General features: G+C 33.4%; 1 protein-coding gene across 1 annotated transcript; it reads left to right on the forward strand.

Moving 5' to 3' along the window:
• The first annotated feature begins 9,743 nt into the window (after positions 1–9,743).
• On the forward strand, positions 9,744–23,919 carry LOC106459247 (methyltransferase-like protein 27). Its single transcript, XM_022385694.1, has 5 exons — positions 9,744–9,899; positions 12,330–12,452; positions 18,670–18,808; positions 21,568–21,660; positions 23,593–23,919. Exons 1-5 carry the CDS (start codon positions 9,744–9,746, stop codon positions 23,781–23,783), a joined length of 702 nt encoding a protein of 233 aa, XP_022241402.1. The 3' UTR covers positions 23,784–23,919.
• The last annotated feature ends 3,660 nt before the right edge of the window (positions 23,920–27,579 follow it).

Raw genomic sequence — 27,579 nt, forward strand, 5'->3', positions numbered from 1 at the left:
AGTGCTCCAAATATCCAGTTGGTGTATGGAAAAATCAGATATCATACTGTGATGCTGAAAATTCCCGTGCCTATGGGCGAGGCTTCTTAAGTGTCCATTTTCAACTGGTTTGTTTGTTTGTTTGTTTTTTGAATTTCGTGCAAAGCTATACGAGGGCTATCAAAGCTAGCCGTCCCTAATTTAGCAGTGTAAGATTAGAGGGAAGGCAGCTAGTCATCACCACCCACCGCCAACTCTTGGGCTACTCTTTTACCAATGAATAGTGGGATTGACCGTCACATCATAACGCCCCCACGGCTGAAAGGGCGAGCATGTTTGGTGGGACGGGGATTCGAACCCGCGACCCTCAGATTGCGAGTCGAGTGCTCTAACCACCTGGCCATGCCGAGCCTTTTTCAACTGGAAAATGTCGAAAAAAACCTCCTATAAGTATGATTTATACAGTTTTTTGAATATACAACTACTGAAAAACCTTATGCCAAAAATTTAACACTCGGGCAACATTATGTCAAATTTTCCCCCCTTGATGAAGATGACTACTGTTTTTCACATGTGTTCTCCTTTACCAGATTATATTGTAATATTGTACCTAAAATAAAAAAGTAAAAAACAAAAAAACTGCTGCCGACTTTGTTAACCATCCATTCTAAAAATATAAATATGAAGCTTATCACCGAAATACATACCACCTCTGTATATCAGCAAAGACAGGTGTAGAAATAAATGTGATCTCCTTTACATTTCTACAGTAAATCCAGCTATAACAGACTAAGAAGAATAGTTATTTTGTATTAGACTACTTCCACAGATCATAAACGTAAGCTTTTATTATAATGTGGCATTATACTAAGAAATGCAAAGCATATATAAGGAGTTAAATTAAAATGGTGGTCTCGTTTACCCATTCTGTGAATTCCTTTACATGCATCTCACCATATCTCCAATTATCTGTTTTTATAAATAGACCTCTAACTATCGCTCACAGATTTACCTTTGTAATTCATAGGTCATCATTTAAACCTAAAACTACCACCTCTCACACCATCTGAATATTAGTTATACAGTTAAAGAGATACACACCTGTTATATAATCCCACCTTTTGCAGGAAAATGAGTTGATTTGTGACTAATACATTTCAAATCCACCCTATCCTAATCATCTGCACATGGTGGAAACTAAATATGTCGAGAAAAGCATTATGCACTCTATATATTCCCCTCTGAAGCAAAACTGAAGTAAAGGAGTTCACGCAATTTCATGTTCAGTGATCTTTATTGAAGAATGTAATTTACTTTTACCCTTTCAGTAATTGATAACAACAAATGTCTTGGCTGTTGTGTATAACGATATAACAAAATGACATAATTTGAGAATCTACACTAGATATATGCGTAAAGGAGATCACGTGCTTAAAAAAAAAACTAATTTTATTACACTCTCCAAATGGACATACCCAAAATATCTCTTGATACCCCGTGTTTGGGGGATGATCAAATCAAATTATATACTTCCCAGATTGATTTTAGACTATAATCTTTTAATATACTCAAACATTTGTAATTATTGTCTTGAAAATACATAACGGTAAAGAGGAACACATTATTACGGTGACATGTTATTTTGGATATTTTTATGTGACAAAGTAATGGGCTAATAACAAATTTTCAAACATAAATATATACTAATTAATCATAATAAAGACTTGAGTCATACTTACAATTTTTGTGTTTGTGTTATTGCTTTGAAATTCAATTTTTCTTTTATTATATGTTTGTGTAAATACGTACTAGGAGAAATTTGTCCCAGAACACTGGCGACATCAAATTGGACACTTAAGAAAGCCTGGCCCTTATGGGCCCGAGCCTCGAATATTTTAAGCAAGCAACGCCTCTGCACATGACTGAATGTTGGAATGAGGAGTCTTAATAATATAAATCTACACCTAATGCAAACGCCATTATTTGTTGCTTTTTATTTGTAATTTGTACATATGAATTATAAAATGGAAAATAAGTTATTAGTGACTTGTTTTCAGTCGTGTTTTGAATTTAAAAATTACGTTCTCCTGTGTGAAATAACATGTATATCTATTTCGTTTTCAATGTTATACCCAGAATAAAGGTGTGGGAAAGTTGCTCGTGTGAACAAATACGTTTTTGAATGCCTGGCAGTGGTAATAAAGATCGTTTACACGTAACTGACTGCTTGGAGAGGATTTATTTTTATTTTTTGTGCATGATATTTTCAGATAGTATTTGGGAAGTTTCACTTTTTTATTTTGAGTTATAAACCAGAATTGTGGAAAAAGAAATTACAAAAGAAAGAAGAAAAGTGAAGCATATTTTTGTTAAAGGGAGCAACGTAGGCGTTGTTGTTTCTATAGTTAGGTAGTAAGTTTATTTATTGATGCAGACAGATAACGTCATAATGTTTCCCTTGGAGTGATGAGTTATCTATAGTTTACTGTATTTCACATTTTTTGTGCAATGCTATTTAATAAAATAAAGATATGCATGAACACCTACATAGAAAAAATTGGACCAGTATTTTATTTCGTTCGAACCAGAATGGAAAAAAATAAGACGCACAGAGTGGAACCTGAACGGAAAAAAATTCGGTTCGAACCATTGCTTTCAAATCTCTAAATATGTCACCAATCCTCCTGCAGACTGCACGAAGAAGAAGGTAACATTTAAAAGATGATGTCATGAGGTTACTGATCGCGTAAACGCTGAGACCCCCTTAGGCTAGTTCTGCAAACAGGCCACACTAGGTCTTCCTGATGACTGTAACTCAGGTAACGGATAATTTCTGCCAAACGAGACTTCTCGCCACTGTTTGGCCGTCAAAGAGATGTTCCCTGAGTCAGGCAGGAACTATTGGGGGAGAGAAGTATTGTAGAAGTCGGGGGTTGGCCTGAAACTATAGTTCCAACAGTGCCCAGCAGAAATTTTATTGTCTTGACAATGTCTCGCTTGAGCAAACATTAGTGAGAGCCTAGCATTGGGCATATTATTCCAGACAGTTATGAGTTCTGGTATTGGGCAAAAGGCCTTGTCAATGCTGCAGTGTGGTTGACGTGTTATAACATATAACATATTCTTCTTTGATATCACTCATAAGTTCTTATTATCAATAACTTCTGGCTCATGCCACAAAGATAGAACAATTTTATATTCTGCAGCCTGTATAGTTATGAAAAAAAAAAACACAGCAGAAAAGTATGTTTATGATATATCGTTACAGCAATAAATCACAACCGCAAGTGGTGAGCCACGTGGAACACTAAATCGACTGAAAATCATTGTCTGGTAGTTGTATATCTGGTGAAATGTAAAGGAAAGTGGAAATGGAAGAATAAAAACAGCAGAAACTGACAACAAATTTATGAAAGAAATAGAACAGTGGGAAACAGAGTTCAAGTCTTCCATAATAGTTTCATTCGCTACTTTGGTTTTCACTAGAATGGAATGCCTACCTTTATTTACAATAATTTATTTCCTCAAAACTTAATTTTTTTGTGTTGGATGTGTAAGCCCATAGATGGAAGCACGATACAGTGCATGTCAACTCGGTGTCTGGCTAAAAAAGACAGCATCAACATAACTGTTTTCCCTCTCTCTGCCAAAATATAACTCATGGCTGTGAGATCGTTTCGCTTTGTTTTTTTTTAAGTATTAATTATGTAGATTCTGCAAGGTGTCTAATATCATTTTGTTCTAGCCACTTAAGCCCTTTTGTCTTTGGTTAGAGGAGTCTTCTGTACATAAAGATATTTCAGTATATCTGGAGCCTGGGTTAAAACAAGCTAGAAATGAAATATCTTTTCCTGGTTAAATTTCGACGACAGTTCGATTTTATAGCTGGACAATGCTATCAGAAAACAGAGGTCACGAGGTTATAAAAAGGAAGTTGATGTTTGAAACCCAAGGACAATTTCTTGGTTTGAGCTCACTTCAAGTTTTTCTACTCTTTTTTTTTTCTTTCTGCTTCTTGTATTTCGTTTTGAGAATTTTCAGTCCCGAAAGAAAGGAGACTTCAAGACCTAGAATGCTGACTAGACATGAGTGACATCTTTCCGTCATTGGTGGGTACAAGTGCTGATATTTCTTCTCTTTTATACACACATCAAATAAATGAACACTTTGCCTAAATTCTATTTATTTTCCTAGAGAACTCTGCTATTCATTGCGAAAAATACTTTTTAAGCTACAAGTGTGTGTGAGTGTGTGTGTGCACTATGGTTTTGTAAAAATATGTTTAAAACGCACACCATAAATATTTATTTCGCTATGTAGCAGTTAATATGTTGTAAAGCGTATAACATTCCAATGTAAGTGTTATATGTATGTATGTGTCGTGAATAATTGCGTGCTATATCATAATTATTTAAATCATGGGTTTTCTTCTATCCATTGAGTGTATCTAGTACCGTATAATCTCCCGGTGGATCAGGACTAAAAATTCTAAAATTCGGGGCTCCATCCCTACAATGGACTCAGCACGGGTAGCCCATTGTGCAGCTTTGCCGCCATTTTATAAAGAGCATAGTTATTATAAAGTGATTTTGATATATCGTGAAAGATTATTATGCTAGGATATTGTTACTACATGTCAAGTTTTCAAAGTTTTAATACTTGATTTTTGTTTTTCTCTACTTGTATATAAGTTCCATTTATTTACTATATTCTCTGAATTTCCCTGTTTGAATTTACGACCACCACATCAGTTCCTTAATAGTGTTTCTGTACAAGTTTTATTTTTAGTTATTACAAGATTACTTTGTTGCTATTATCATTTCACCACTATACGGTTGAATTTGTTATTGTTTTTATATTATATAATCAAACTTATTATAATTTCCCCGTTATAGAATACAATTTATTATTTTTCCGCCATTACGTAACCCAGTTTATTATTAATATTATTTTGTCATTATATTTGTTATTTTCAGAGTTTTTAGTGTACACTGGATGGATTTAGACCTTTTGGCAATACAGACAGAAATAGAAAACGACCTTTACTCTCCAGATAATAATAACAAAACTATTTCAACCAAAGTTTCGCCATTGCGGATTTATCAGGAAGTACAAGTCAAGTACAAGAACTACTAGCCCTGATAAAGCCGCAATGACGAAAATTTGGCTAAAATAAAAATATTTTTTTACTATTATCTGGAAAGTAAAGGTCGTTTTTTTCTAACTTTATTGCCCAAATGTCATTATTTTTGTTTATTGTTAAGCGCATAGCTAAACAGTAGGCTATCTGTGTTCTGCCCACCGCGGGTATTAATGCCAGATTCTTAGCATTATAAGCCCTCAAAGCTACCGCTGAACCACTGAGAAGAGGGGGGGGGGCCTTTCGTTATGTAGTTCAACTTATTATTACTGTTACTATGACATTAAATATTTACTTTTATCATTATTTAGTCCAGTTTATTTTAGTCCTTCACCTTGTGTTTGTTTTCAGATTGAGATGTGAAACTATACCTTTTGAATTGTAACAGTACCTTCTTTACGCTCATTTAAACTTAACTATGCCGTGTACAGATCATTACGCCTATTTAAACTTAATTATGCCGTGTACAGATCTTTACGCCTATTTAAACTTAACTGTGCCGTGTACAGATATTCACGCTTATTTAAACTTAATTATGCCGTGTACAGATCTTTACGCTTATTTAAACTCAATTATGCCGTGTACAGATCTTTACGCTTATTTAAACTTAATTATGCCGTGTACAGATCTTTACGCCTATTTAAACTTAATTATGCCGTGTACAGATCTTTACGCCTATTTAAACTTAATTATGCCGTGTACAGATCTGAACTAGATTTTCATTTCATTTCATCAGATTTTAATGTAAATGTTGTATTCTAATTTCTTTTGAGGCACACATTATACTACTGTATAACAAGAATAAAAAACAAACAACGTCCCTAACGATAGTATTACCGAAACTTGTCGGCTGAAATAACTAATAAAGTTTATTTTTCATTGTGCAAAAAAAAAAGTTTTTATTCATAATATACTGTTTTATTCAATTATTTTCAGTACCACGTTTGACTGGCGAGTATTCCCCCCCCCCCCATATATATGTATATATATTACGTGTTTTTTTTTTTCGCTCTGTGTACTTGATGTTTATTGGAAAGAGTTTCTCATGTTTTATAATGATTTTATTAATTTTTAGGATATTATCATGGTAAAATGCATTATTCTGTACGGACTGAATTTCCGTGTATACTATCTGCCGGTGTTCTTCGGTGACATCGGTACTTAGTTGAATAGAAGGACTGTATTTCCCATGCACCGCATTGTAAAGATCAGTTTTGTATTATAACTGGATTAAAGTCGGCTTGACGATAAGCCTAAGATAAAAGAGATAAAATATAACGTAACTTACGCTCATGCGAAGATAGAGCTGTGATTCTGCACAGATCTGATAAATCCGGGTGTACTAATTCATCTCTTGTTGCTATACTATCTATGACTTGGGTCGAATAAAAAAAAAATTATCTACTGTTTGATTGGATAATTTTATCGTACTCAACACTTGTGATTGGTTAGCTGTAACGAGAATGTGACTTGTGAGAGTACTTTTGTGCTAGCATAGAAAGATTTGTGGCAGCTTTCAGAAAGTTAAGACTGACCTGTACTGGTTTTCTATCCACTGTTTTTTGGTCGCCAACGGTTTTTATTTTATTTTCTCTGTATTCGTTAATGAGAATCAAATGTGCTTGTTTTTTAGTATAGATTAGTCTAGTCTCTTTCACTCCACCGACAACAGATCAATGATGCCTCCTTTCACTAATCAAATCGTCAAACTTCTCATTCCCGTGGTGATCCAATACTTGTGTAAACTATATTCCGAATCCCAGAATACAACAACTAGAAGTACCTCAAGAAGGAACAAATACAGTTTTGATAGTTGCAATTGGTAGTCTACATAAAAAAAAAACAGTTAGTTAAGAAAGGTTGAGTCACAGAAACACAAGAAAACAAGAAGGAATCCTCAATAGCCGCGGCACTTGACATTCTTTTAGGCAGGATTAGAGTCAGTTAATCTATGGTACCTTAGGCGTGGTCAAATACATCAATCCAAAGGGTCTGACACCCTGAGTCCAAAACTGTAATTAGATCTCATATCGGTTAAGAGATGACAGCGCTATGAGCTAAACGTTTGTACTTGATAAAATACAAAAACCAAAAACTCAGAGCTAGGTGTTCTATGAGCCGCTGTTCCGTGGCTAAAAAAATAAATTCCATCAATATTGCAATTAATTCTAATAATTACTACTGGGGTGCTTTGTGTATTTTACATAGAAAATGGATGATTTTACCCTATTTTTTGGTCACTTCTTTACAATGTGTGTTGAATTAGACAAATACATGATACAGTATGTAGACCTCACCGTTGCTGAATGGTATAAAAACAAGTCGGTAAATCTGATGGTTCAAAAATATTGAACATTTTAAAAGCACCTAGTAGCGTAAGATGTTTTGTTTCGATCTGCTTGGTAGAATGGCTGATTCCCGCATCTTTGCAGAAAAAAAACTACGTTTATATTTTTACTAAAGATCAGAAAATTGCATAATGAACACGACGTTTCACTAAGTTAACCCAGCGTTTTTACTTGATTTCCAGTTTCCATAGGTCTCAAGACACCTCACTACAATACATAAGTTTGTTATATCACAAGTACAGCTTTTACGGTAAGTAACATATGTTTTTAGAACAGGTACGACGTTTCGAACACTGGTGCGATCATTCTCAAGTTCACAAGTTATAACGGTAAAGAAAGTTTTAGTATTTAAAGCAACATTCTAACAATGTAATTAAATTCTAGAATCCGTGTGAATTGACAGATTATCTATTTATAGCTAAACAGAAAAGCAACAACCAAATATGAATAAATATAAACACTATGAAAGATGTTATGCAACATATTTACATAAAATTAGGGAAATGTGAGGGGAAATAACGACCAAAGATATATAGGGATGTGTCTGGATGTTTGTTAATTGTGGGATTGTTTGATTTTATTAATAAGGTTTTTCTGATTTTTCTTCTATTAATGTCATGTTCTTGTTTCAGTACTGTGACATTCTGTACAGAAAAACTGGTTTTGGGAAGATGATGTTTTTTGTTATTCTTTTAACCTGATCTTCAAGTTACGTCCCACACAATTAACAAATACCCAGACACATCTCTATATATCTTTGGTCGTTATTTCCCCACACATTTCCTTAATCTTATGCAAATATTTTGCATAACTTCTTTCATAGTTTTATATTTATTCACTTTGAGTTGTTTTTTTTTCTGTTTAGCCGTAAAGAAATAATCTGTCAATTCATGCGGATTGATATGTACATGCATAACTAACCAATATCAGTTCTAGAACTTAAATACATTGTTCGACAGTTGAATTTTGATTTATATACTAAATCGTTCTTTAGAGTTAAAACTTGTGTACTTGAGAATGATCGCACCAGTGATCGAAACGTCGTACCTGTTCTAAAAACATATGTTACTGTAAAAGCTGTAACTTGTAACATAACATAATTAATCAGTAATTAAACTCAAAACGAAACTATTAATACATAAGTCTATACTTATTCGATAAATTAGCGTTATATTTGAGTTTATATTCGTTTTATGATATTACTAAACAATTTGTATTTCAAATATCGGTATGAAATTTGATATTTCATAAGCATGCAGTAACTAAAACATCTTGTATTCACGGACAACTTACAAATAATGTATGTTAAACCATAGTAAGTTTAATCTATAACTATTGTCTGCATAAGAACAAAAATATAATAATCTAACGTCTAATCATTCTTTAACAAGTCGGTTGGCGATCATATAGAAACTTAAGAAATGAATTAGTAAAAACAAACCAGGATTCACATGATTTCTTTCCTTTGATAACACCATATTTTTTGTTGTTTAGAAAAGACCTTGGTATTATTCCATCATTGATAAATTAATCTAAACACTTTTTTCTGTCTTACTTAAAGTAGTTAATTTTTTTACTTTAGCCAAAAAAACAAACTTGTTACTTATATAAATCACGTGTCCAGGGTGTGAGGGTCACGTGGAGTTTCCCCAACGCATACAGTAGCTTTGGGAATTTTCCTTCCCATTAGGTCTGGGGAATGATACTTTAACCCTCCGAGTGGATATGGGGGGACTCTCTGGAACGGAATCTCCCCACTAGATTGTCTTGTTGCGAAGTGGTGTTTTTATATGTCTTGTGTGTCATGATTTATCTAATCTGTCTCGCTATATATAAATATAGTCTTGGTCAATTAAAACATTCTTTTGCCAAAGAAATCATCGTTCTTCGAGACGGACAACGGTAAGAGTTTTGTTTATATCCAACCTCGTGTAACATTAACAAGAAACTTCCCCTCGAATGTAATTTGTTGTGATCAAGTAACATTTGATGTTCAGTAGATTTAACAAAATACTCTGATGTGCGTAATAGCACGTTCTCGGCGTTCTTTATTGTTTATTACTAAAGTAATAAATTCTAAATTGTTCTGACCGGATCGGCACTGGTTGTTACTGTTAGTTGTAGACGAAACATGCAGTCATTAACAATTAGTAAACAGATAACTATTGAAATTCTCAGTTATGACAAAACAGGTCTTTACTAACTGTTAGTAAACTGGTATTTGTTGGCTGTTATTTAATAGGTTTTTACTCCGTAATCCTTGACAAACCGTAAAGATGCCCCAGACTCAGTTCAAGGAGTTGCCTCAGGTTCAGATTAATGAAGTCGCTAAAGATCCTCTGAATGAAGTAATAAAGAACGCTTCCATACAGGAGAGACCGTGTGAAGAAACTATGGATTATTATAAGAACTGGGCATCAGACTATGACAAGGTAATTCTGCCAAACAAGAGACTAAATTGTTTATCGTCTTTTTTGAAACAAGTTAAACATTAAGCACATTAGACCACCCCAAGTATTGTCTTCATTATCAAAACATTCTTTAATACTTTTTCTTTCTTAGCCTCGTTTTCTTTACCACAACATAGTATACGGGCGCTTTCTTAGAGCCTTGTGTTCCTTACCACAATATATTTTAGTACGGTATCTTTCTCAGAGTTTTATTTTTATTACCACAATATAGCTTAGTTTATCTCTTTCCTTGAGTTTTGTTTTCCTTATCAGAATCTTGTTTTCTTTACCACAATATATTTTAGTACGGTATCTTTCTCAGAGTTTTATTTTTATTACCACAATATAGCTTAGTTTATCTCTTTCCTTGAGTTTTGTTTTCCTTATCATAATCTTGTTTTCTTTACCACAACATAGTAATATGGTATCTTTCTTAAGAGTTTTGTTTTTATTACCACAATGTAGCTTAATTGATCTCTTTCCTCGAGTTTTGTTTTCCTTATTGGAATCTTGTTTTCTTTACCACAACATAGTAATACGGTATCTTTCTTAAGAGTTTTGTTTTTATTACCACAATATAGCTTAATTGATCTCTTTCCTAGAGTTTTGTTTTCCTTATTGGAATCTTGTTTTCTTTACCACAACATAGTAATACGGTCTCTTTCTAAGAGTATTGTTTCCCTTATTACAATATAGATCAGTACAGACATTTTACAGTCTTTATCTTCGAGTATTATTTTTATTATGACAAGTTATAGTGGCGCGGGTTGGATATCGGAACTGTTCCATCTATGTTCGATTCCACAAAGTATTCCTGCACTTTAAACTGTGGTACGTTATAAGCTTGAAAGTCAATCCATTAGCGTGGATAGTATATACTACCTCCAGTCAGTGATCACAATTATGGATCGCGGCAGATTTTAGATTTGCCATGAATATAAATACAAAATCACACGCGTAGTTTAATACAGTCTATTTCTTAGAGACTTGTTTCCTTGTATATCAAGATACACGGTACTGTGCCGTGCGGCCAAAACAACCTGCAGGACACTGTGTGTTATTAACAGGAGTGATAGTTTAGCAGCAGTTTTCCACTTTCTGTAGCTCGGTCTGTAGTAATCCAAACTATCACATATTTTCAATAAGAACTTTACAGAAAATATTCATTCATTAGTTAGCTAGGTGGCGTTTCTTGTTCAACTTAGAGCATGATGGTGGGTAGGACAAAATACGCTGCCTAACTAACTAATGAATGTTTGCTGTAAAATTCTTATCAATGTTATAAGTGTAGCAACCAGATTGGCCGCCAATTTTAATCTCAATCCTTTAAGTCTTACGCTCAATCCTTTTTTGGTCGCACCTTTTTTTTTTTTCACACCTAAGATGTTTTTAATTAGATTACATTTTAACAGGAGCTATCTGTTATTATGTCCTTGTTTCTATAAATCATAGATATCTCAGTCAAATTATGAGTCATATTTTCTTCACTTCGTTGTCATTAATTATAAATTAATTCCTTTTAATATGTGTTTCTAAAATGTTAAATACTAGTTTTCTAAGTCACTTCGTATTGTTATATTTAGCCCATTAACGTTTAAGAGCCATCTTTTGTATATATATATAAATCTTTGTAAAACATTAAAGAAAACCAAAAATAGCTTCAATCTTGGTTTTCCTCTAACACTACCGTTGAGTAATGTTCTTCCTTGCAGCTCCCCGAGTTTTTGATAAACTAAAAACATTCGTTCTTCAAATCGAATACTCAAACTTACCTCACACAGATGTTAGAGACAATCATGGAACCCTCTGGTGAGATAAATAGAAACTGAAGTGTACCAAAACGTCTTTCTTTAGCTAAGGGGTAAGATCGCTGATAAAACAACCTATGGAATGAAACGTTCGCTGAACCAAATTAGTACTTACTGTTTAATAGGCTCTCCTAGTGAGGACTTTGTGTTATAAACTAAGGTGACAGTCAAATCCCACTATTCGATTAGAGTAGCTCAAGAGTTGGCGGTGAGTGCTGTTGACTAGCTGCCTTCCCGTTACTCTTTCAGTTCAATATTAAAAACGGCTGGCGCAGATAACACTTCTGTATAATGCGCGAATTTCCGGAATGAGCTTTTCTACGTATATTTTTGGACAAAATTTTACTGATTCGCTTAGTTTTTGTTACCTTAATATCGTTTTTAGATTCCCTTTTTTTAAAGTTATCTTCAAGAACTGAAATTGGACATATTTTATACTGATCAATATGTAAACGCTGTTGAAAGAATGAGTACTGTATTATATATGAAATATCAATATGATCCAATATATATAACAGTTGGTTTAAAATGTAAATTGTAGTAGTTATAGTCAAATAAGTTCAACAGTCAATCTATTAATCAGCATGCCCATTTTTCTTCATAGGATACTAGCGATGCTCAGTATAAAGGACCACAAATAACGGCAGAAGCTCTTGAGAAATTGCGCTTACCAAAAACGGCCAGAATTCTAGATGTCGCTGCAGGCACTGGTTTAGTGGGAGAAGAAGTAAGTTATTTTATTTTGATAAAGTTGATTCAGACTAGAAAAAAACTAATTAATTTCCCTTTTATATACATATACATGTGTGTGTGTGTGTGTTTATTAAGCCACGTGCACTTGACTGTGCAATTTCAGACATGGTTATAGACTTGTAGGTTCTTTCGTGTCTATGGTAGCAATACGTGCACTCTCCATGGTAGTATAATCAAACTAAGAGTGGGACTCCTGGCTGTACGTGATAAAGGTATTCGTCAATCTTGTGTTTTTGGCTGAAGTCCAACCAAGTAATACTTTTTTTTACAACTACCAAAATAAGTTTTAATTTTATCAATTTTTACCACATACAATGGTTCGAAAATAAACAAAGTAAATATACACCAAAAATTAAAAAACTTTTATCCCCCCAAAATGACAAAACCAAGCAATCGCATCAGTTTATTACGTGAACACGCCGGAATGAAGTTATTAACCTTTTCTTATGTTTCCACAAAGACATGCTATTTTTCTATTATTTCTTCTTCTTCCAAACATGGCCAGGTGGTTAGGGCACTCGACTCGCAATCTGCAGGTCGCGGCTTCGAATCCCGTCCCACCAAACATGCTCGCACTTTCAACCGTGGGGATGTTATGATTTGATGCTCAATCCAACTATTCGTTGGTAAAAGAGTTAGCGGTGGGGGTGGGTGGGTGATGACTAGCTGCCTCCCTTTTAGTTTTTCACTGCTAAATTAGGGACGGCTAGCGCAGATAGCCCTCGTGTAGCTTTGCGCGGACTTCCAAAACAAACAAACAATATTTTCAGTCGACTGCCGTTCCTTCATTTCTCGGTCAAATACGCCCAGATGTCTTTTTGATTTAGGCCTTTTTAAGGATTTTATAGGGTCAAAGGTCAAACAACACAAAAATGAATATTTTGGGCTCCTGTGCGGTCATATTTACAGCAACCAAGATGAAAATTGATACACTCATATCAATTTTCATGCGCTCAACATATTGACGACAAAAAAAGTTAGATTCGCCCACTTGGAGTCATTTTAGTGGGGTCAGAGCTCACAAAAGAGCATAATTTTGGAGTTTTGGGTAAATTACTCGGCCATATTTTAACCAATTGATATGGGATTTGGTACAAAGATATCTTTTTGCAAGTCATAAGCAGTGATATAGACAGCTTTCGATTTTTTTGGTGTCAAAATTGGCAATGTTGGGATTGCGTGGCGGAGACATGATACATTCGCCCGCGAATGTGGGTCTGTTTAATCTTGTTTTTCTTTTATTTCGCGAGTGCTTTTAATTTCTATAACTAGATATTTTTCATAATTTTGTGTGTGTTTGTGTGAAACCCACAGACGCTTTTCAATAAAAAAAAAATTGTTAGTGTAGTTTCTTTGTCGTTAATTTTTATGATTAATATAATTCTAATATTAGGTTTGGTATCACTACAAAATGCCCACGTATCAGAAATGCCACATGATGTTTCCAATAACGTTTATTGATATTTTTAACCTTACATTTGCACTGAGCGTATGTAATGAGATATATCTGCTCTTTGGCAACAAGTGGGTAATGCATATTATTAAACTCTCTTTTAAGTCCATTTGAAAAACTTTACTATTATATAATTCCATTCAAAACTTACTCGAGGGAATACATACAGAGATACTAAATTTCGGGAAAACTGAGCGGCTGGACTTTTGTCTTGGAAGGAGGTGAAGCACCACGCGTAGCTGATGCCAGAACGGCCTGAAGAGAGAGGGTGTTCGAGGGATCTTCCTTTTTCTTGCTAAGTGGTGCGTTTTGGAACGTGATATAGGCTTCCAAAAAACATTTTTTTATATTTCTTTTTTAGACATTTACAACTTGTCCCACAAATGTGTTTATAAAAAATGGTAATTACATTCATGTTTATGAAACATGGTAAATGTTATTATATATAGTTGAATAAGGAATTTATGAGAATAAAGGGCTAATAACAAATTTAATAACTAATCACTGCATTTATTATCCTCCAATGAAAAAAAGAACTCGAGAATGCGCCTGCAATCTAAGTGTAATTATGCCGTAAATGGGCCTCAAAATATTAATGGGATCGATAGGAATCACGAAATGGGAGCATGTAGCGGAAGCTGTGGATAAAAAATCATATTTTTGTTCCAGTTTTAAATTGGCGAGAGAAAGGTCTCACTAAACGTGAGATCCAATTCGGGAGACTTCGAAAAAAGTGTGATATTTGTCAAGGTAGAAGGAACAACCCATAACTGTTGAACAGTTAATTATACCCTTACAGTCTTTCAATTCGTATTTTGATATTGATCAAGATCTAGAAGTTTTAATATGTAAGTCTGAAAGTCACCTTACCGTTAACATTTGTAGTAAAGAGATTAAGTTGCCACCGTAGCTCCATCTATATATTTAGCTACTAAAAAGTAGTTTAGTACGCCAAAGACGCGAAAGGGCTAATTTAACTCCTGCATTTATATTTCTATTCAGTTCTTGTAATTTTCACTAAAGATTTGAAACATATTCAAAGTTACTTCTCCAGTAAATTATATTTAAACTGACACAATATTATGGTAGAGTGTTTGAATGATCCACAGAAGCAAACGGGGTATTGTTTTTGACTATTCAAACTGAATGTTTAAAGTCAAAACAACTTCAGCCTGTTGTTTGACCACCCAGAGAACTAGTAGGCACCTGTTGCCAAAGGAGTCACGTGTAGGTGCAAAATAAATGACAATGTTCTAGTTTATATTGAGTTTGAAAATATACACTTGATCTCATTTCTGCTTTGGCGGGCAAACAAATCTGCAGTCTAGAGAAACTACTATCACAAACATTAGGCCTATTGCTTTTCAACCCTTCGCCAGCCTTCGGTGTTCAACACCATAAATTAACTTATAACATCAAGGTTAAAATCTTCGTTAGTTAATAATTATTTGTTTCTAAGTTTTTGAATAGTTGGTTTTTATCTGATCCCTCTCGCAGATACCCAAATAATGATAAAGAATACTTTATTTGGTGTAGACTATTTGTTCAAACACTTAATCACCGAGACGACAATAAAATGAGATTTTTGACCACGTAATACGGTTAGAATTCATCGCAGATTATCAAGACCTCACCATAATATTAGAGAAAAATATTTTAACAGAAAAAAACACGTAGATACTCTAATTAGCAAAATAGTAACGCTGCATATTTGTAAAAGCGCATAACTTAAACATAGTATTTAACACTCAAAAAGCTTTAGATATTACCCTAGAATACTTAAAAGGATTTGTAGCTCTCTCAATGCTGTTACGTTTTGAAAACTTTCCAACTACCTTACAATAAATAATACAAACCTGATTTCCTTAATCTCTTTCAGGCAAAGAACTCACCCATTATCAAGTCGTCTTAATTTGAAAACGCGTTTAACTCTGCATCAAAACTTCCACATGATACTACTCCCAAACGAGGATAATCATGTTACCAACTTCAGTGAAACCAAACAAATAATCGTAAAATGAGTCATTAAACCTAAACACGAGAGCCCAACAATTAGTCTCAAAACTAATCTCAAGAACTAAACATTAGTCAAACGAACATATCTCAAATTCAATATTTCGCGAAACGTACAAACTACATTACAAAACAAAATTATGTGAACTTGCGTGCACAGGGTTTTATTTGAATCTTAACTGTGGCCAGACATCCTTCAACAGGCTTAACAGCAGTACAATCTTGTATACAGTTAAGAATCGAAAAACATTCGTAAAAGTGACAAATGTGCAACTTTACGAATTCAAGAACAGATGATTATTGTTTACACTACATATAGAACGTGATATTGTTAAAAAGTATTGTTTGAAAGATAAAATCGTTTGAAATTAATAATAGTAATTATTTAAAAATATTTCTAAAATAGGAATTTTAAATATATAAGTTATTTTAGAGCAAGGCCACATTGGGCTATTTATTGTGTCCACCGCTGGGAAATGAACCCCAGATTTGAGCGTTGTAACTCAGTAAAATTACCTCTATCCCACCAGGGGACAACTAATAAGAAAATAAACTTATTGATATTAGCTGCTCTTAACATTCTTAAAATGCATTACGTTTTGCTTAAAGGACATTTAGGCCTTATAACCACACCTGATACAAGTTATGCTGTTACTGTTAGGCTACGCCACAATAGAATAATCAATGTTCGCGTAAACGAAACAATGAACCCACCAACGGCAATCAAATGAAACTATGAAAAAGCCTAAATATAAAATGGTTTAAAACGGGTTAATCTTGCTATATATATATCTTTTGTAATTAATGTTATATTATATGGACCGAGCGTGACCTAGCGGTTAGCTTGCCAGACTAAGAATCTGAAAGTTAATGGCTTGCGTCATTTTGACGCAAAATCGCGCTTTGCGTTTTGAGATATGGGTGAGTTATAAAAGTGATGGCGAAATCCCACTATTGCATTATAGTAACCAAAGAGTAGGCGGTAGGTACTGTTGGCTAGCTCCCTCCCTTTTAGTCTATCAGTTAAAAATTAGTGACAGTTAGCGCAATAGGCCTTGTGTATCTTCACACAAAGCTACACAATGGGGTATCTGTGTTGTGCCCACCACGGATATCGAAAACTGGTTCTAGCGTTATAAGTCCGCAGGCTTACCGCTGCGCAACTAGGGTTTTTTTCTAGAGAGAAAATTCGACAAAATATAAATAAGCAATATTATTTCAAACCTACATTAATAAACATAAAAAAATAATACAAAAACGACCACTATTAGACCAAGTAAAGAAATACATATTTAGCGTACCGTTTTCTTTTTTTGCAGCCGCCACCCCTCACTTTTTGGGCGATTTCTTTTACCTTATTTTGAATTATGTTTTTCGATCATACAAAGAAACAAAGAAGAGTTCCGAATAAAAATCAGATGAATACAATTGATTGATTTTGCCCCTTTTCTTTATTTATCATAAATTCTGTTTCGTTTTGATGAAAAAATGAAACAAAAAAGACTTCTGTTTGACATGGACCCTTTGAAAAATACAACAATCATGAAAAAAGGTGTAAACTTTCTTTCAAAGAGTTTGTTTGAAGTTAAGCCCAAAGCTACAGAATGGGCTACCTGTGCTCTGCCACCACGGGTATCGAAACCCGGTTTCTAGCGTTTTAAGTCCGCAGACATACCGCTGTGCTACTGGGGGGCCTTTCAAAGAGGTCATTTAATAATAATAAAAAAAAGTACCCCCTCCTTTCTTTTTTCGAAAACTCCAGACGTGAAACATGTTTTTTTTTTACTTGAACTTATATTTAACCTGAAAATTAAGGTAATACTGTAGTCTCTCGAGGTAAATACTAAAATACCCACGTGTCTTGAAACACGATGTCTAACACAAACATAGAAAGGACAGATATTTCCGGTTCTCACCTAATTATCACCTAATCTTCTAATTATAAACGGGGTTTATTCCTAACATTAGGTCCTCTAGTGGGTCAGCGGCACGTTTATGAATTACAAGGCTAAAATGTAGGTAAACCGTTGGGCAGTTTTCTAAATTGATGGGCCATGTTCTACTGTTATTCTGCAATAAGATTAATGTTGAATAAGAAACAAAGTAACAACAATGCAGCTTTAAAGTTTTGTTTGACTACAAGTTTTAAACTTTGGGCACATTCTTTATTAGAAAGCTGTTAAAGAAAAAGTTAATAAACATTTATAGTATATAAGTTTCTTTTTATTTTACTTTAATTATTTGGCAATCTACTTATAGAAATGTGGATAAGTTATAACTTTGTAAATACTTTTATTTGTATAAAAAAATATGATTTTCGCTAACAAGATTCAATTTCTAGAAAAAGACCATTTTTTCTGTAGCGCAAGACCAAATTGATAACATCACCTCACTAAATTATTAAAGAAACAAATAGAATTGCTGGAATATCAGTATCATAACGTGTGATATCTGTGTTATAAAATAATACATTTGGTGGTGTTAATATTCACTTATTATATAGTTTGTTTGTTGTTAAGCACAAAGCTACACAAAGGGCTAGCTGTGCTCTGCCCACCACTGGTATCGAAACCCGGTTTATAGCGTTGTAAATGCGCATACATGCCACTGTGCCACTGGGGGCACTTATTATATAGAATTCTATTATTAAACACTATAACCGAGAGTGTTTGTAGATAGATTTAGCTTAACTCTATATCTTATTTATCCTCTATCTCTACAACAGCTTCGAAAGAAAGGGTTCACCAACGTTGACGGTCTAGATGGCTCTCAAGCTCTGTTGGAAATTGCCCAAAAGAAGAATGTTTACAGAAGATATATCACAGCTCTTATTGGGGATGACAGAAAAGCTCCACTTGACGACAGTAAGTAAAATATGAAGCTTCATAGATATGTATTTGACTTTACTATATACCAGCTGGAGTACCCGTCCTCTGGACGGAAGTTATGTAAATTCATGATTAATTAAAAGTTGCTTCCCTTATATGTATTTGTTAAAAACGCAAAAACGCCCATAAAAACCACAATATACAAAACTGAAAATTTGTATGTATCTTTCCTATGGACACAATGAACCTCCATACAAAATTTGGTGAAGATCCATCAACAGGGGGCGAAGTATTAATAAAAAAGGCAAAAAACGCCCATACAAACCGCAAAACGCAAAATGCAAAACTGAAAATTTGTATGTATCTCCCCATGGACCCAATAAACCTCCATATTAATTTTGGTGAAGATCCATCCACACTCTGCGAAGTAGTGACATGGACATACAATAGAAAGTACTATTATATTTATATAGATACACAATTTATTCTGTAACAAAAACGGTTATTTTCACTCATTGGATTTATATCACATATCTTTACATAAGGCCAGCTATTTTTCATATCTTAGTCTTGTTGCCAAGTGCCATGCTGTTCAAAAACGTTGGACGCCATATTTCGATTTTTTATGCAATTGTAATATTTACTAAAGCATACGTTTAACATAGGATTTCTCTTTCACTCATTTGTTTTTCACACCAGAACCCAACAGATCTTCAGAAGATAGCTCCAAGCCTTGCTGACCGTGACTGCAACTGTGCTACTGTTCGACACGTCATCATCAATTAATCATCATTATTCCTTTGATTATCTGCGTGTTCAAGGTTCCCAGATCTTCAACTTGCAACAGCCGCTGTGGGTGCGATCACAATGGACTTTTTAACAGCCCTTGTTGAGAAAAATCCATCTATCTATCCCAAAAATGTTGTGGCGGGACTCTAAAACAGATTTGGTGTTGACAAGGGCAGTAGTGATAGTAGTAGTAACCTTCTGCCAGAAAAGAAGATCAAGAACAAGGTCCTCCAACCTAAAATACGTAATGAAATAAGCAAGGTCGTATAATTTTATTTCAGAATCAGAAAAATAGATAATCAATATGTGTGTGTATGCCCGTTGCTGGTAAAGTCATCGATCACTCCTAAACCCTCTGTCTCTTTGATTGCTTATAACTCCCGACTTAAATATGCTACCATGATATGGATTGCATATTTGGATACAGCGGGTTCTGGACTTTTCAAAGGTATATACAACACTTCCAAGAAACAATTACCAGAGTTTCTTGTTCCTTGCCCTGCCACCCCAAAACACTAATTTGCCTCTGGTGAGGAAAATTTCATATACAAACAAATTGTATAAATTAAAGTTTTCATAAAGGCGATACTACATTGCATGTGTATTTATATATCCAAGTATTTATTTCCATCTTACTTTACGTCTTTATCTGCGTTACAATTACTTCCAGAAAAGATTTAGTTTTTATGTTACTACGGAATGCCCTTCAGTGGTTCAGCGGTAAGTCTGGGGGCTTATAAGATGCTACAAATCGGTGTTCGATCGCTTTGGTGGGAACACGATAGCCCATTGTGCAGCTAAGTGCCTAAGACAAACAGCCGTCTCAGCTTATGGTTTTATTATTATTTTCAGTAAGTAGTTTGGTTTTCATTTAGATATTTAGTACAAAGTTTTTTTTAGTAGCATATCAATATATATTTAGATTATTCTATTGTGACAAATTTAAAAGGTGTTATATTGTTTTGAAACGTAAACATATGTAGAATGCTTTTTGTATTTGTTTGTTGAACTTTAGTCGATGGATGCTAGTGTTTGGTCAATAGTTATACATTGTTACTCAGTCACTAATGCTCATTAACTTCTAATTCAGTACTGCCTCTTACGGATTGCCATATTTTTTTGGATTAAATTATGCTGCAACAATAATAGTCATGTTATTCTTCACTGAAATTTCAGTGTCCTTATAAGCTCATTTAGTAGCATGGGACGTGTGATAGAGAACATCTATAAAATTAGTCACTTTGTTTTGTGTAATATTTGGTTATACGACATGCCATTCAGTTTACGGTCAGAAGCTCTATGAGAACATACGGCTGAAGATGTAGATCTATTCATTGTGATTTATTTTTAACTGTGTGTGTGTATGTAAGCATACATATATGTGTTATTTTGATATTTATATATATATTGGTGTTTGTATGTGCATTGTAGTGAATAATTCATATTATTTTTGTTTTTTTAATTATACAAAATAGTTTGCCTCCCAGTGGCACAGTGGTATGTCTGCGGACTTACAACGCTAGAATCATGGTTTCGATACCTGTGGAATAGCTTAATATAGAATTATGACTGAATTACTATATATTATCTATTTTTGATACCCAAGAAGAAGTAAACTATTGCGTTTGGTTAAGAATGTTTTGTACTTACATAAATATTAGTATGGTGGTGTAGTGTTAAGTGGAGCCTTTTATATTTACATACAGATGAGTATGATGGTGTAGTGTTAAGTGGAGCCTTTTATATTTACATACAGATGAGTATGATGGTGTAGTGTTAAGTGGAGCCTTTTATATTTACATACAGATGAGTATGATGGTGTAGTGTTAAGTGGAGCCGTTTGTGTTTACATACAGATGAGTATGGTGGTGTAGTGTTAAGTGGAGCCTTTTATATTTACATACAGATGAGTATGATGGTGTAGTGTTAAGTAGAGCCTTTTGTGTTTACATACAGATGAGTATGATGGTGTAGTGTTAAGTGGAGCCTTTTGTGTTTACATACAGATGAGTATGATGCTGTAGTGTTAAGTGGAGCTTTCTCTCCAGGGCATCTTTATACTGACTGTTTACCAGAACTAATTCGAATTGTCAAACCCGGTAAGTTATTGAATCTTGTCCCTTTTATTTCATGATAAAGAATTATAACTAATTACCTATATCCAGTACACTGTGACACATAGTAAATCACCGGTAGTGGATCTGTTAATACTTATTCAATATCATGCAGATCCAGCAAATAAAAGAGTAGAATAAAAAATTATAGGTCAAATGACGCTCGATAAAATTCACATAAACCTCAATCTACTAATCAAAATAGTATTTTAGTTGACGATAGTTGTAATAAAGCATCATAAACTTAAAGTGTTTGAATAGTAACCCACGTGGTAAGTTAAGAGTGTGATGGGTCTGATTAGGTAGGCCACCAGATGATCAGCAACCAAAGGAATAAGCTTCGTTGTGTGATAACCTCTACCATCGACCTAGGATGTTGAGAGCTAGTATTGTTCAAAATAACAGTTCCCAACAGGTCATTGTAGGAATTCTTGTTAGGTAATAAGTTTCTGTATTACAGTTCCCACACACACACATTCATAAAGATGAATAAAACTTGAATTCTAATTTAGCAGGAAAGCTGAATAGCCTCTAAATTCGAGTCTAAGATCGAAAGAGTATAAAGACTCGCGCACGTGTGCATCCGTGCCTGTGTGTGTGAGTGTGTAAAACCTACATAAGGAGCATAAGTTTTTATGTCCTCTGCGCATTTAGAACTCCGATCTAAATATTTATACAAATAAAACTAATGCGAGTAAATTACTGTCTTCACGTCATACAGTGATCTTGTAAAAACAGCTTGATATTTGATAGTGTCTGGTTTTTCATAATGTTTACTTAAACACAAAGTTTTTAAAAGTAGCAAGTTTATGAATCGAATATCAAAATCTAGGTCAGTTCTTTTTACAGGTAGGTTGATAATCAGTGATCAAAGAATAATAATATGTGATAGGACTAGTTGATAGAAGACATGAAGTCTGAACATATACGAGATATGAATGGAGAAACTTATTATAATCTTTGCTGCAAACAAAATTGCTAGTACCGCTTCACTATATTTTATAAGCAAGTTTAAACTAGACATATAGTTAAGAAATGTTAAATACTAGCTGGAGTACTCGTCCCCTGGACGGAAGTAATGAGGTTCATGATTAATGAAAGGTTATCTTAGGACATGAAAAGTTGCTTACCTTAAAGTAATTGTAAAAATCGCAAAAACGCCCATAAAAACTGCGAAACACAAAATGTGAAACCGCAAGTTTGCACGTATCTCCGCATGGACCCAACAAACCATCATGCCAAATTTGATGAAGGTCCATCAACAGGGAGTGAAGTAGTGGTAAAATACTGCAAAATGCAAAACTGAAAATTTGTATGTACCCACGCATGGACTTATGAATCTCCGTGCTAATTTTGATGAAGATCCATCTACACCCTACAAAGTAGTTACATGGACATGCAGCTGTCAACAGACATTAATATTGTATAGATACATGTTCATATAGGCGTAATTAAAACTCTTGTTGTCTAGTTGACATAATTATTTCGTACTGTATTAACCGTTTGTTAATAACCAGAAGACTATAGGACAGAAGATGGTGAATCTGATGGTAAAATAAATCCCAAGAATATTAGTAGCGTATTAACCTGCCTAAAAAATAAAGAAGGAGCAGTCTAATTAGTGATGAAAGCGCTAATATTTAAATATATTAAACGTGATCCTAGTAACAAGGAACATTTATTATCAAGTGAACAATCTGGTATTAAGATTACCTTTAACAATACAAACCTTTCTTGTTCCTGGTGTATGGTCATCACTAAATAATCAAATATTGTTATAAACTGAAAAATAAAGAAGTGTGTTAAGATTAATTATTATAGTAATCTACCCTTCTATCTACAAACGTAAACACTTTAGATTCTCTCACAATTTCGCAAATTGTTTTTGTTCTAACCTCGGATATCCTGCTCCTACAGGGGGTTATATCTGTTGGAGTATGCGCGACTTCAGTTGCTACTCGGAGAGGTTCAGGGAAGACAAGTTTAACGAAGGAGTTGAGGAACTCTGTCGAGTAGGACTCTGGAAAAAAGTTCATGAACCCTACACCTTCCAGAACTTTCTTGTAGGCAAGGAAGGCAAAGTTTATTCTATGTTGGTGACAAAGTAACTTGTACGGTTGTAGATACTGCTCAGCCCTTCAATCGTCTCTAATTTTTCACAGTATTTCTACATCTTAATATAAGCAGTTAAATTTTTCTTCCAGCAGTTATCACTACTATTTTAATCTCCATGAAAATATAATGTTTATATATCAAGCATCAAGCAGGTTATTTGACAGTCTTTTATGAATAAACTCACCCTACTTGAAGACTGTGTGACTCTCTTCAACTTCTCTTTTTCAAAGCATGAATATATGTTTATCGTTATACACAATTACTAAACATTTTCTCATTATAAACAGAAAATATGTTTATCATTATACACAAAACATTTTCTCATTATAAACAGAAAATATGTTTATCATTATACACAAAACATTTTCTCATTATAAACAGAAAATATGTTTATCATAATACACAAAACATTTTCTCATTATAAACAGCTGTTTATAATGAGAAAATGTTTAGTGATTGTGTACAATGATAAACATATTTTCTGTTCATAATGAGAAAATGTTTAGTGATTGTGTATAATGATAAACATATTTTCTGTTTATAATGAGAAAATGTTTAGTGATTGTGTATAATGATAAACATATTTTAAAATATGTTTATCATTATACACAATCACTAAACATTTTCTCATTATGAACAGAAAATATGTTTATCATTATACACAATCACTAAACATTTTCTCATTATGAACAGAAAATATATGTTTCACTTGTGTATAAAAGTGAATGTTTAACGCTGAGTAAATTATAGTATAACTCAACCGTAATTAGCAAAGTAACTATCACTCTAATTAGTACTGTATTTTTGTTTAATTAAAGGCGTCAGTGCAGTAAAATCAAGTACATTAATCACGCCATAGTTGCAGAGACACCAAAAGCAATCATTTGTTTTCGTGCCGAACCAAGTGTTTATGGGTAAGATGTTTTGCAGCAGCATACCTATTTGTTTTTCGCCAATATGTCATGCCGCTATTTCGTTGTTGTTGTTGGTTGTGATTTTTTTTTTTCTGTCACCAGTACGCATTCCGGCTCATACAGCTCCACTTTAACCATTGAATTTGAATAAATTAAGGGTCGTTTTATTCAGTAGGATATTCAGCATTCAGGCTAAACGAAAATAAAGCAAAGTATTTTAAGTTTTCCTCGGGTCAAGTTATTTTATCACACAAACACCTATTCTATCACTTATAAGTTATGTGAATTAACAATTAAATATGAAAGCACATTATTACACAAAAAATAACGTTTAGATACGTTGTGCTATGAAAGTAACAAAACCTGGATTTATTTTACTATCTTATAAAGAATTAATAGGAGGAATAACATGAAATTCTAGATAACACTTACTAAAAAGAAAAAGACATATTCACGTTTACTAAATGTATATTCTAATTCTTTAAATATGTAAATATTTTAAATTGTATTAAAACAAACGTTGAAATAATTCCATGTTAACAAAGGCGTTCCTGGTACTTAATGTTCAACATGATGATATTTTTTAACGTAATGTAGTTCACTGTTCCATGGTATGACTTGAACACGTACTATAGTTAGTGTTAGAAGTTTTCTGGTGGTAGATACTGTATAGCTTTACTTTTAGATTGTGTTATATTAAATTTAAAAAAATTAAAATCCTTGAATTACGAAAATGAGTCGCGGTTTTGTTTCTGTGAAACAATCCATTTATCTTATTATGATTTAGAGAAAGTAACAAACTAGAATTACTACTCAAGCAATAAGCTAGAAATAAGGGGTGATAAGTTTCTTCTCTACGATCATGTGTTATTTTAATTCATCATTTGAATAAAAAATTGTTTCTTATAGATTTTTGTTTTTAATGTACTACAATTCTTATATCAGCTTTCCTTGGCTAATTATATCTTTTAAAGGCTCTTGTAATCAAATAGAAATTATGTTGAATTTGAATGTGGTAAGAGTGAAAGTGATGAGTAACTGTATAAGCAGATTAAAATGCAAATCTATCTCAAAAGTAAAGAAATTAATAATACCTTCAGAGTCATGAAATTGAACTTTTGTGTTGCTCATTTACTTGTTACAATGTGATTTTATGATGTTGTTGATTTGAAGAAATATTGAAATCTTTTAACTTTATGTGTTTCCTATCATGATATATTTAGAAAATATTGGTCCAATTAAAAACTAAAAGTTGAAGTACTGACAAGACAAAACTAATTTCAATCTCTTATAAATTATTTTCATGGAGAAAAGTTAACACCACAAACCACAAAAAGTGCAGTAAACAAATTTAAATGTATTCACATCAAAACAATGAGAACACGCTTCAATTTGTTTAAAGGCCATTGTTGGGTTAGTTCCTTAGCTCTTCGCCTGCTTTCAGCCCCTCGTGCTTTATCTTGAGATTAATCTTCCCTGATTTCAACCCCTCGTTCTTTACTTTATTTTCAGACGACTCCTCGTCTAATTTAAACCCCTCATAATTTGCTTTAGCTTCAGACAACTCTTCATCTGATTTGAAACCTTCGTGGTTTTCTTTATCTTCAGACAACTCTTCATCGGATTTGAAACCTTCGTGTTTTGCTTTTTCTTCGGACGATTCTTCTTTTGATTTGAACCCAAGGTGCTTTACTTTATTTTTATACGACTCTTTATCTGATTTTAACCTCTCGTTATTTTCTTTTACTTCAAACGATTCTTCTTTTGATTTCAAACGCTTGTGGTTGGTTTTATCTTTGAATGGTTCTTTATCTGATCTAAACCCCTCGTGTTCTTCTTTATCTTCAGATGACTCTTTACCTGATCTGAACCCCTCGTATTCTTCTTTATCTTCAGATGACTCTTCTTTTGATTTCAACCCCTTGTGGTTTGCTTTATTTTTATACGACTCTTCATCTGATCCGAACCTCTCGTGTTCTTCGTTTTCTTCGGATGATTTTTCTTTTGATTTCACCCCCCTGTTTTTTGCTTCATCTTTAAATGGTTCTTCATTAGTTTCGAATCTATCGTGTTTTATTTTTTCTTCTGACGATATTTCTTTTGATCCCAAACCCCTGTTCTTTGCTTTATCTTCAAATGGTTCTTCATCTGATTCGAACCTCTCTTATTCTTCTTTTTCTTCAGACGATTCTTCTTTTGATTTCAACCCTATGTGCTTTGCTTTATCTTCATACTACTCTTCATCTGATCTGAAACTATCCTGTGTTGCTTGCTCTTCAGGCGACTCTTCTTCTGATTTCAACTCTTCATGTTTTGATTTATTTTCAGACTTTACATCTACAGCATTCCTAACATACTGACAAAAATAAATGGTGGAAATTGATAATACTTTTGAAAAGTGAAATAATGAAACATTTAAAACAGGTCATGGGAAGAATACTGTGTAATGTGAAATGAATTAGTAATCATCTTCATGACTCTATAATTTCGAAACTAGATGTGAGATTGGATTTTACTAATAAAAAATTAATTTTAACATTAAAATTAAGTTAAAAATCAATTACCGAAATTAGAAAAACATGGGTGCACTAAAATAACAAAGTATTAATCATTTCTTGATACCTACCTTAATGTATCGCATTTTTTAACTTATATATAAAAAGTCTAATTGGATTTGTTAGTAGAAATTTTAATAGAATAAAAAATATATGTTGAAAATTAAAATGAAATATTATTTTAAACTGAAAATTTAAATTTATGAAGCATGGAAATAAAGGTGATGTGATGAGTAACAAAAACAGTGCACTTTATTGTCATGATATAAAGATTGTTTGGTGTATGTAGTATTAAATTATTTATTTTGTGAGTTAATATT

Source organism: Limulus polyphemus, unplaced genomic scaffold (assembly GCF_000517525.1).
Source record: "Limulus polyphemus unplaced genomic scaffold, Limulus_polyphemus-2.1.2 Scaffold581, whole genome shotgun sequence".
NCBI lineage: Eukaryota > Metazoa > Arthropoda > Merostomata > Xiphosura > Limulidae > Limulus > Limulus polyphemus.

Bases quoted from the DNA above. Each gene is read 5' to 3' on its own strand.
- LOC106459247 (XM_022385694.1), top strand. From the start codon at position 9,744: ATGCCCCAGACTCAGTTCAAGGAGTTGCCTCAGGTTCAGATTAATGAA. The intron at 12,453-18,669 runs GTAAGTTATTTT...TCTCTACAACAG, and splicing joins CTGGTTTAGTGGGAGAAGAA to CTTCGAAAGAAAGGGTTCAC. The intron at 21,661-23,592 runs GTAAGTTATTGA...CTGCTCCTACAG, and splicing joins AATTCGAATTGTCAAACCCG to GGGGTTATATCTGTTGGAGT.